This window comes from Xyrauchen texanus, chromosome 21 (genome assembly GCF_025860055.1).
Source record: "Xyrauchen texanus isolate HMW12.3.18 chromosome 21, RBS_HiC_50CHRs, whole genome shotgun sequence".
Lineage (NCBI taxonomy): Eukaryota > Metazoa > Chordata > Actinopteri > Cypriniformes > Catostomidae > Xyrauchen > Xyrauchen texanus.
This window is the reverse complement of record NC_068296.1, coordinates 16132381-16144388: the sequence shown is the minus strand read 5'-3', so window position 1 is coordinate 16144388 and position 12008 is coordinate 16132381. Positions and strand designations below refer to the sequence as shown.

The 12008-nt window shown below is 38.6% G+C and overlaps 2 protein-coding genes across 2 annotated transcripts in view; one reads left to right on the top strand and one right to left on the bottom strand.

Annotated features, from left to right (window-relative positions):
* The window catches only part of LOC127661811 (signal-induced proliferation-associated 1-like protein 3), a 130181-nt gene extending 127856 nt beyond the window's left edge, over positions 1 to 2325 (bottom strand). The window contains exon 1 of the mRNA XM_052152707.1: positions 2100 to 2325. The gene's annotated coding sequence lies outside the window, so the exon portion shown is untranslated. The remainder of the gene's footprint in view (positions 1 to 2099) is intronic.
* Positions 2326 to 6237: 3912 nt separating this feature from the next.
* The window catches only part of LOC127661812 (mitogen-activated protein kinase kinase kinase 10-like), a 48643-nt gene continuing 42872 nt past the window's right edge, over positions 6238 to 12008 (top strand). The window contains exon 1 of the mRNA XM_052152708.1: positions 6238 to 8957. Coding sequence (XP_052008668.1) covers positions 8081 to 8957 — 877 coding nt within the window. The 5' untranslated portion in view covers positions 6238 to 8080. The remainder of the gene's footprint in view (positions 8958 to 12008) is intronic.

Sequence of the window (12008 nt, the reverse complement as noted above, 5' to 3'; positions counted from 1 at the left end):
CAGTAACATTGACCAGCAGACTGTAAAGGAAGTCTTTGTATGCGAGTATGATTTTTTTCTGTTTTGTTGATGAGAAAAAGTACTTGCGAATTGTCAAGAAGTCAAAATGTTCCATGTCACATATATAAATACTGTGCCAAATTCTTAGGCACATAAGAGGTTTCACAAAAACCTTTGTCTAAAGATGGTTATTTATATATTTAGTTACGCCTGTCGCGATTATTAAATAATCATCTAATCATGGTTATTTGAACTAATCATGGTTATTTCTGATAACCGCGATTATTGTGCACTTTAAATTCCAATCACATTTGAATGCCCAAATAAGGTAATTTTAAGTGAATATATAAATGCAATGAACATTGTATGCATGTAATTCAGTTGAACTCCAAGCATCACTGGGCCACACCATGGATGTCAGCAGCTTCTGTCTGGTAGAGCCAGCCAGTCAGTCAGTCATTGAGTAAGTCTTGGATTACATGGAAAGAGAAGCAATTGAGCCTAAATAGACAGAAGAACTGTGGCAAATTCTCCAAGAAGCTTGGAACATCCTCTGCCAACAACCAAGAAAAGCTGTGTCCAGGTGCACCAAGCAGAACTGGTGCTGGACTTTCTATAATGGTAATTGATAAATAAAAACTATTTATGGCATTATTTATATTTAATATATTGATGGCATTATAACTATTTAAGACATCCTCACTATGAAACATTTTTCACAGGTGCCTAAATATTTTGCACAGTACTGTATATTGCTACTTTATATGGCACTGGTGAAAACTGGAGATGAGCCTAACACCTGGAAGCATTTATTCAGATTTACAACGGCATTCAACTCTTCACAAATCAACATTTTGTCTTAAATTATTACCATAAAGAAGATATGGGCCCAGTACGTGACAATTTTTGTTTTGGCGACAGCAGTGACTAATGTCCATGTTTGCCCAAATAGAAGCCCCTTACTGTTCTCCGCTATACAGACGAAGTAAACTGAATTTGGCTATCTTTATTATTGGTAATAGATATATTAAAGTGATTGAATGAGGCCTCATAAAGGAATTTACCATTATAAAACCTTTAAATGCCAGGCATGACAGTCTGGTTCTCTAATATAGGACTAGTTTATATCACTCAGTGAGGTGCTGTGGTGTGTGTGCACTGGTTATGTCACATCTATCCAACATAAACTGATTTTTATACAGGGATTATTTTTATCAATAATACTGTTTCACATCACAGTTCATGATACACCACAATGGAGTAAATAATATTCATGCCAACATAATAAAGCACATAATTCAATAGTGTCACATTAGTCACCTGTTGTTCAGAAGGTGAAAATGTCAAGAGACGGCTGAAAATGAAGAGCATTGCTAAAGTTACGTGTCTGGAATGGAAACCATTGTCAGACTTTTCCAAATGCTCTTCTGCCATCATCAAAACACTGCAAGTGTCCTATTTCTATTTAGAAACTTTCCAGATCACGGGCAAACCTTTTGCAAGTGGCAAATAAAAAAACGTATCGAAACTTAAGCTTACATCAAAACACCTAATGTATGATTAAAAAGACTGTAAAGGAAAATATTGCTTTTAATTGGTATAACGACCTTTAAATAGCTGACCAGACACATTTCCAATGGCTTCTTAAAAGAGATTCTTGAATTGGCTGAAACTTTGTCCGAAATCAAAAATCAGACCAACATTCGTTTTAAGGTGCTTCACGCGACAATATTAACTTTTAAAAGAACAAGGGCACCATTGTGTGAAATTTGTAGTCTCGCTATTGTTAAATGGCCTAAGTCCAGGTGAGTAAAAACTACAAAGTGCTAGCCCAACGCATGCGCTCTGGCTAATCAGGAAGAACTAAACCGTTTATATTCGTTAACATTTTTCACTTAAAATATATTACAATGAATTCAAATCCTACATAATGACCACTGCTTGGTTCCTGAAAGCCACCGTTGCCCACTGAATGGTCGTGCATATAATGAAGGAACATGACAGAATCTGAAAGCTTGCCTAAGGCTCCCGAGTTTACTCGTCATTTCGCATTGTTAATTTAAGCATGAACGTAAAAACGTATTATTCCCGAATCTTACCTTATCCGGTCAAGGAACGCGTGAGGGGAAACTTATATTCCCTTTGGAGACATGTGTAGTCCGTAAATAGGTTTCCAAAATACTATGGCTATTCGGTCGCTTCTCGCCCCAGCGCCGTTCACCAACGAGAAATTCTTCTTGGCTCCCACATTCGTTATTCCTCTTCCTCCCAGCCAACCGAAACCACGACGCACTGCTGCTACTCGCGCGCTCGCGCACGCTCACACACACACACACACACACACACACACACACACACACACACACACACACACACACACACACACACACACACACACACACACACACACACACACGTACATTGTACTGCGCATGGGCATGGATGCATTCACAAGATGCTGTAGTAATGCAAGAGGGCACATTCTGCAATGTAGCGTGGTGAGCAGTCGGTTGTAGGTTACTATACGTTTTCAGTGGCGTTTAAACAATTGACACATCTCCACATTGTAATAAACCTGAATGAAATAGCATACGATAGGAACTAATGTGAAAACCATCACATTAACCTACGTTTTCAATACACATCGTACTATTTTACAAATATAGTAAATGAAACTTGGAATGTTCTGTAGATTTGCTAAGCTGAGTAGCACTGCACAATGAGGATTTCCTCTTGGAAATTAATGCGCTTTGGTGTGCTTGCATGACGTCAGACTGCAGTTTCTCCGTAGGATTTAAAAATATTTTTTGCTAACTGCGATCACGCGATGGTGTAATAGAAGCATTTTTTAAATTAAAACATCAAGTCGCACAATGAATTGTTCTATGAAGGGCTCATCAGTATGCCACAAATGTAGATTTCACTTCTACACACACTAGAGTAGCAAAGTAGTTATTTATTTTTTCGTGTAGTGTATTGCACATCCCTGTGGTCATTCTTGTTATTACATAAACGACTGAATTGGAAGGCAAAGAAATCTTGTCTAAAATTACAGTGTCATCTGCAATTTAACAAACGTGCAAAGATGAGTATCAATAAAATAAAAAAATAAACTGTTTTTATTATTACATTTTAATACATATTTATGTCAACACTTACTCCAGGGAAAATTCTTTGCATTTACCATGAGGTAAACACATTTTCTGAAAATGTTCTGAAGTTATCACAAACTATGGGGGAGTCCTGAGGCAGTTTAACAGTACATGAGGAAAATGGCCTGAGGGTAAAAACTGTTATTGTGCCTGGATGTCCTGGGCTCAGTGCTCTGTAGCACCGGCCAGACGGTAACAGTTCAAAGAGGGAGTGGGCAGGGTGTGTGGGGTCCAGAGTGATTCTACATGCACGTTTCGTCACTCTGGAGATGTACAGGGAGGCACCAATAATAATCCTCTAAGCATTCCAGACTGTCCGTTGTAGTTTTCTTGTCTGATTTGGTGACTGATTCTAACCAGACTGTTATAGATGTAGGCAGGGATGGATTATGACTTGCAAAGGCCCTGGGGCCAATGAGGGTTCGTTGTTCATGCTCAAAAGGGTTTTCGAGGGGGGGATCACCAATCTAGATCATGCAGTCAAGGGCCCCCTTGCAGTCAAGGGCCCCTGGGCACTGGTAATCCGTCCCTGGATGTAGGGGAGAGAGCGGGGACGGTTGCAACACTTTTTTTTTTTTTTTTTCTCAGAGACTGTTTGTATTGGAAACCCAAAATTTTAATACATAAAACCCACATCTCCCACAACTCTCAGCTACCCACCCACGCTGCTGTAACAAGCGTATATATGATAATATACATACAATTTATACTTGAATAGACAAAGTCTAATGTTGCAACTGGCCCCATAAGAGGAGACGTTGCAACAGTCCACATGGACATTCAAATGTAATAAAAAAAAAATCATTCTTTAACATCATTTTGTAATTTATTTATTTTCTTTGCACACAGACAGGGTCTTCACTAAGTTAAATGAACTGTCTAAAGACAAATACTAGAAAAAAGAAAAACATATTTTCAAGTAACAACCCTGTTTTGGTTAATTATTTGATTAAATTTTACAAAATATATTTTTTAATCAAAATCAAGACACTGAAATACTTTTGTGTACTTATTTGAACTGAACTGTTTGTTCTGTTGTGCGTTTCCTCTCTTGTGGCATACTGAAAACACAGAACAGATCAAATGTAGGCTACATTGTGGCTTAGTCTGAGTAATTACTTAAAAAAGGGGAGACACCTGGCTATTGAAAGATGTAATTAGTAGTTAGTTATTAATTACTTGTTAGAGTAACTACACAATACTGGTTATGACAAGCTTTTACATCAATGTTGTCATAGTGGACAGTTGCAACAGCATGTTACAGCCATGATAAAACTTACTATGCTAGCTTGACACAATAGCCTTGGCACATGGTAGCTATGCCTTTTAGAAGCTAAAAAAACACTGATTAAAATTATATGACTTTATAGTGCTTCACGCAATCAGTTTAGACAGTATGACAAAAACAAAAAAATCCATTATGACAAATTACTTTTTACATTAAAAAAAAGTATTTTTTTGCAGAAGGAATGGTCACATGTGGCTATTTTCTTCCAGAAAGGAAGAGGGCTAACTGAGTATGTGCAGTATGAGTATCATCACTCTAGCTCATTCCTGATTGGAGGAATAAGCCATGTTGCAACTGCCCAATGTTGCAACCGTCCCCACTCTCCCCTACACAGGACAGACTCAGTGACTGAGTGCAGGGGGATTTCTCCTGAAGTCCACTATCATCTCCACTGTTTTGAGTGTGTACAGCTCAAGATTCGAAGACTTGTCACCATCATGAATGAAGTCGATGACCGTGGTGTCATCTGCAAACTTCAGTAGGTTGACAGTGGGGTCTTTTGCAGCGCAGTCATTCATGAACAGGGAGAAGAGCAGAGAACGCATCCCTGAGGGGCACAAGTGCTAATAGTGAGGGTTAAATAATACACATGTTTTAACAGAAGAAAACATTTAAGTGCTTTCAGAAAATTAAAAACTTCACATTTCTGCCGTGAAGCCCTCAGAAAATTGGCCCCATTGACTTCCATTTTAAGTGCCTCACTGTAACCTCAATTTTTGCTTTTTTGTAAGAAAAGAAGGGACAAGTCAAAATTATGTTTTGATAAAATCAACATTATGGCACAAATGCTGCTGATTCAGCTTTATTTGTATTGAACCCGGATTATTCCTTTAATGCATGATCAAAAATAAATTCAAAGGGAGTCACCATAAATGTACCAGCCACAATTCTCACCAAATTGATGTTTGTATTTCCATAAGCAAAAACATTTAAAGTAGCTCAGTGAATTTGCATGTCCATGTAAACAAAAGTAAATGTAAAGTTATAATGCCAAAAGCTACCAACATACACGTTTTTAATTTATTTATATTACCTCGAATACCTTGTTTGGTTTTGCATTATAATCAGTTGAAGTTGGTTTACAGTGCAGAAAGTAAAATTGCCATTGATGTAAGCCAGAACCTCACCAGGGGGCAGTATGACCTAATGGAGAAGGCCTGCTTTCCTGTCTTTCCTTTGTAGTGCAGTTTAGCAAATCAATTGGAATGGATTGTAAATATTTCATTTGGCAATTAGGTAACTAATCAGATGAAAATCATGGAAGTAAATAATTGTGACTCTATACACATTAAATTATATTAAAGGTATAACTCAGTTTGGTTGCATGTAATGAAAAAAATGATATTTAAATTAGGTAAATGTACAAAAACGAAATATATATACATCAGTTTCTATAGTTCTCTGATACATACTAAATTAATAGAAGTCATTAAAGTACATGCTGCAGTACACACACACACACACACACACACACACAGAGAGAGAGAGAGAGAGAGAGAGAGAGAGAGAGAGAGAGAGAGAGAGAGAGAGAGAGAGAGAGAGAGAGAGAGAGAAGCTAAATTTATTTGATTTGCCATCTATATTAATTGTTATGGCTGAAAAATTTATATTATATTATATTTTATTATAATATATTATACACACTTTGTTCCTAAAAAGATAATTATTAAGATGTATTGTGTCACATCCATATCAGGCTTTCCAGTGTGTACACAATAAACTCAATTTCCCAGCATCCACTACTGTCCTCCACCCCCAGTCCAGCCGGCGTATTTGGATGCAAAGTCAGCCTAGGCGCTGACAGCTCGGTCCATGGATAGATCGTCTTTCACAGAGAGAAAAGGAAACGGGAGAAAACCCGATTCGACTGAGGTGGACGACAGGTGGACCGAATGACCCAACTGGAAGAATGACTCAAGAGCATCGTCTCATTAAACGAATGGGATTATTCCAGCGTTATGATACGCCCATGCGACGAGATGTATGTATGTTGTGATGTACAGTGAACGATCTAGGTAACCAGAAACATACACCTGAATCCAGAAAATACGGTTATTTTGAGAGGAAGCCTGGATGAACGCATGGATGTACCGTTAAACGTATCTCTGGATTACAAGAAATATTGTTGTAGAATGTAGAAATGAACTAAGTTTTATTATTATTATTATTATTATTATTACTACTACTACTAATAGTAGTAGTAATACTATTATCATTGCCAAGATGGTGGACGCATCTTCTGCTGGCTTCTATTTAGGCAACAGTAACACATTATGGTGAAGTATTTCGTAGCCTTGCTATCACCACGACCTGGATAAATGTCACCTTTGTGCAATCCATTCGCATCACTCTCATTTCTCAAATTAAGATAATATATTTCAGTATCATATTAACAACCAATACTAACACGAGGTTTCGCTTAAGCGTGTCAAAAATTATGTAGGCTCTATATACGCAACAGTCCCCAGCTTTATGAATCAGCTGCTTGGTGACTATAAAAGGTCTAGCTTCTGTTCAAAATGACAACCACGGAAAATGAGGACGAAATGATCGAGGTAAACACTCGCACGTGTAATTTGTAGAAATAGGCTAAGATAAAGTGACTGGCTGGTTGGTTTTTCATGACGTGTATTAAAAGGCAAACCACTGTAGATCTGCAGTACAGTCCTTGGCGCTGCCATCTCTCTGTTATGATTCACATCTTAAAATGGATGCGCGTTTTTCTTAAAAGCTGTTTAGAGACTTAAACTAGATAATACCGTGGCCGATTTGCAGGATTTACACGTTAATTAATATTAGGCGGAAATAATTGTGGATGCTTGGTCATCTTTGTATACCTGTCAAATATGAGCTGCAAGGGAAAAATGTCTTGAAGATGCCTTGAGCTTGCACATGCATGACCTTTAAGGCTATGAATATTCATTAGCATCGATTGCAAAGAATAAAAGTGATGTCCTATGCATTTGTGCAAATATGACATGGATCAGATTTCGATGGATTAGAGTCAACATTCCAAAATAAGCTCTTCATCTTGAAGCACCATATTATATGATGTGGGGCCAACTGTGAGAAAACCCACCTTCTTCCTGTTGTTATCATGTAGTACAATCCATTTTGTTGAAGAGTTGAAAAGAAAAATCAATCAAGCTGTCTCCAAGACCTTCAATGATAACAGTTTCTATTGGAAAAGTCAATGTCATTTCAAACAACCAAAAATACTTTTTGACTTTTTGAATCAATATCCTCTAGATTGACTTGATATTCTGACCTAATCTCAAGCACTTTGGATCTCTTGTTTCTTTATGTAAAACTTGTTACACAATGCAAAGCTCTTATTCAATATCCTCTTCCTAGTCTTATTAGAGCTGCAAGCACACACACTAACCGAATGACGGGTTGCATCTGTTTGAAAGGACAAGGCTCTTTAAATGTTAAGACACACACAAAGTGGGCTGTGGGCAATCCAAGCAATCGGTGAGGACGGTGAAAGGGCAGCCCAGCTGAAGCTTTACCTGTTGATTTCTTCCCTTTTCAAGAAGGCCTGTACTCAGTAGATGGGCTCTGCATGGATATTGTGCGTGAGTTGACCGAGGGCCTCCTCCAGCAGTTGAAACCTCATCGCTGACCTGTACACTCAGCAATGGACCCATATACAAGTGGAGTAGGAGGTGGTAGCAGCATCGCCCCAATACCTTGCACCAGCAGTGGGGGCTCCTGTGGCCCCCCACTTCCCTCTGCCCTCCCTGCAAATACAGCTTCAATGCCCCGCCTGACACATGCAGAGAACAGCAGCAGCTGGAACTCCTCAACCCTTTCCTCTTCTGTGGAGTCCCCAGATTCCCATCTACCCCATCACCATGAAGGGAGTAACACTTTCTGGACGGCCGTGTTCGACTATGAGGCCACAGCAGATGAGGAGCTGACCCTACGGCGTGGCGATCTACTGGAGGTACTCTCTAAGGACTCTAAAGTGTCTGGAGATGAGGGCTGGTGGACTGGCAAAATACAGGACAAGGTGGGCATATTCCCCTGTAATTATGTGACTCGACGGGATACCACATATCCTGCATTGCCCCCTGGAGGCCTGGTTGGTGGAGAATCTCCACTGGAGATTGATTTCTCAGAGCTGTGCTTGGAGGAGGTGATTGGTGCCGGTGGGTTTGGAAAGGTCTATAAGGGTGTGTGGAGAGGTAAGGAAGTAGCTGTTAAAGCGGCCCGCCAGGACCTCGATGAGGATATCAGTGCCACAGCAGAGAACGTGAGGCAGGAGGCCAGACTCTTCTGGATGCTCCGACACTGCAACATCATCTCCCTGCGAGGTGTTTGCCTACTGGAGCCAAATCTTTGCCTGGTTATGGAGTACGCCCGTGGCGGGGCTTTAAACCGGACACTTGCTGGGAAGAAGGTGCCCCCTCGGGTACTGGTGAATTGGGCAGTTCAGATTGCGACTGGAATGGACTACCTGCACAACCAGACCTTTGTGCCAATCATTCACAGAGACCTCAAATCCAGCAACAGTGAGTAATGTTTCTGTGTTTTTCAAACTATTTTATTAAAAACCATTTAAGGTCCATATATGCTTACAGTACAGAAGTATACACTCATACCATCAAATTAAGACCAATTCATGTACACATGCTTAAACATATTGATTAAAGGTAAATTGTCAAGTCATTTTTTATTTGTATAGTGCTTTTCACAGCACGCATAATTTCAAAGAAGCTTTACAGAAAATTATGCTTCAACAGTAAAAGCTGTAATATATTAATGACTTTGAGTCATAATAGTGTGGTTTAAAAAAAAAAAAGACATGATTGTAAATTGTACCTTTTATATAAATAATAGAAAATAATTATATTTATATTTAGCAAGCTTAAGCCGACTGTGGCAAGGAACACAAAACTACATAAGATGTTGGTTAAAGGTGAAAAATAACCTTGGGGGAAACCAGGCTCACTGTGGGGGCTTGTTCACCTCTGGCTAAGCAGCATGATTATAATGCTTAAAATTATAATTTGTAATTTATGTGTATTAGAAGTGAATATTTGTAATTTGGAAACTAAGTAAGTGTAAGGGGTCAATGTTTAAACAAAAATATATTGTATTAACTGTAAGATTAAAGACTAAAATCTTTGAACTTACATTCTTAATTAACTTCGGAAGTACAAACAGATGCATTGTCTTTTGTTATTTGGCTGATGAAGGCTGCAATTATTTAATTTTTTTCTACATATTCCATTTTAAGAGTGTAGTCCATCCTTTGACCAAGGTGATGCATGCAGAGGTCAGTAAAGTGCACTGCAGTTTGACTGTAAGCTTGTGGCAGATTTATTTACAGTTGAGTCCATCTTTAAGTCCAAGTTTCAGGCAGTGTCCAGTAAAGTATCCCATGTCTGATGATTGGTGCTGGCATAAGTCCATCATAGTAGACTGAAGTGATATCTGGCTGGTACAGGCTGCAGTTTGTCACCAATACTTTGTAAGAAGATAGATGTATTTTAAAAATAATACGAAATTTAACAGGTAGCCAATGTAGCGATGCTAAGATTGGGCTGATATGATCATATTTCTTGGTTCTAGTCAGCACTCTAGCTGCTGCATTTTGAACTAACTGTTCCATAAAGTTTATTTATGGAACCTGCAGGACATCCTCTTAGTAATGCATTGCAATAATCTAGTTTTGAGGTCATGACTGCATTAATTCATTTTTTGGCATTAAAAACAGGGAACGTGTTGTATTTTAGCAATATTTCTGAGATGGAATGTTCTACAAACATTGGAAATGTGGTTTTCAACGGACAGATTGGTATCAAAAATAACACATACATTTTTCGCTGTAGAAGACTACATGAGAGTACATCCATTGACAGTCAAATTATGTTTGAGTGTCTTATTTTTAGAGGTTTTTGGTGCAATAATTAGTACCTCTGTTTCGTCGGAATTGAGTAGAAGGAAATGTCTATCCATCCAATATTTGAAATCATTAATCACTCCGCTACCTTGGAGAATTGTACAATTTTGTCTGGTTTTGAAGAAATATAAAGTTGTGTATCATCTGCATAACAGTGGAAACTTATTCCATGTTTCCTGATAATATCTCCCAGGGGAAGCATGCATAAGGAGAAAAGTAGAGGCCCTAAAACTGATTCCTGTGGAATACTTAACTTTAGCTTGATCTGACAATTCCTCATTTACACAGACAAAGTGGTAGCGGTCGGATAAATAGGACCTAAACCAAGCTAATGCCTATCCACAAATGCCAACGTAATTCTCAAGCCTATTCAAGAAAATTTTGTGATATATGGTGTCGAAGGCAGCACAAAGATCTAAACGCATTGGAAGAGAAATGTAACCGCGATCAGAAGAGCAAGTCATTGTAACTCTTTTAAGTGCAGTCTCAGTACTATGATGGTGCCTAAATACTGACTGAAATTCTTCATATATACCATTTTTTATGAATTTTTTTGGTAAAAATTCCCTAAATACAAATCAACCCGTAGTAATGAGTACGAGATGGCGAAATCTAGTATTCTTATGATTTTCCCTACGTTTAACTTGGTACCCAAACCTTAAACCTTACCAGAATATTAAGAGTTCTGGCAAAATTATTATTATTATAATTATATATATTTGCCATAAATTATTCTTGCACAAATGAGCTTGTGATTTGCCTAAATGTTTTCCAGAAGTTTGCAGCTCTTTACCATTAGTGGTGTGAACCTAGAAGCAAACTTTTTGCAATAATGGACAATTGGGCGAAACTTTTTGTAAAATTTGTAACCCCTTACCCAAACAATAACGGATCAATTTACTCACGGCACTTTGATTCGCACTCAACTGGTTTGAATTAAAATAAAATAACTCTTTTTACTCAACTTTGTTATAAGAACTACATCAAATTCATGTGTTTGGCACAGGTGGGATGAACATAGTGACAGGAAGTACAACAGGGCTGAAAGAAATAGATGATGCATGTTGCTTGTTGCTTGTGTTTTGGCTTGAAAAGCTTTTTTTTTTTGCACTCAGAATCATCATTTTGCGTTGCTTCCTCTGCTTAAGGAGAGCTGCTCTGCTCTGGAACATGCTGGGCTATTTTTGGTCCTTTGTGCTACTTGCTGCTAAGCATAGTTGGAGTTGTTGGTTTACTGGGCAGAAAGAAGAGAGTAGCTAAATGGCTATGTTAAGAGTATGGATGCGTGCATGTGTGTGTTTAGTTGAATGGGAGAAAGAAAAACCGCACACTAGACAGTGAGTGTTTAGCTTTTGCAGTTTTTGCAGTAGCAGAACATGACAGGACACTGTCTGTATTCCAGAAGCTTGAGAGAAGATTTAGCAAATTCTCCTAATCCCTGTTCTTGTCAACTTCACAGTCACCTCATTGCTGCCTATTTTTCACAGAGATGGGATGCGGGTTTACAGTGGCCCTGTACAGGAGGGGTGAACGCATTTGCTGTCAGAGTTTAGAGTTTCACAGCCCCTTATTATCCCGGGGCTCTGAGCTCAGGTATCCTCTTCAAACTGTAGGCATACTTGAAGATTGGCACAGCTGCCGTGGCAACAGAGGTAGA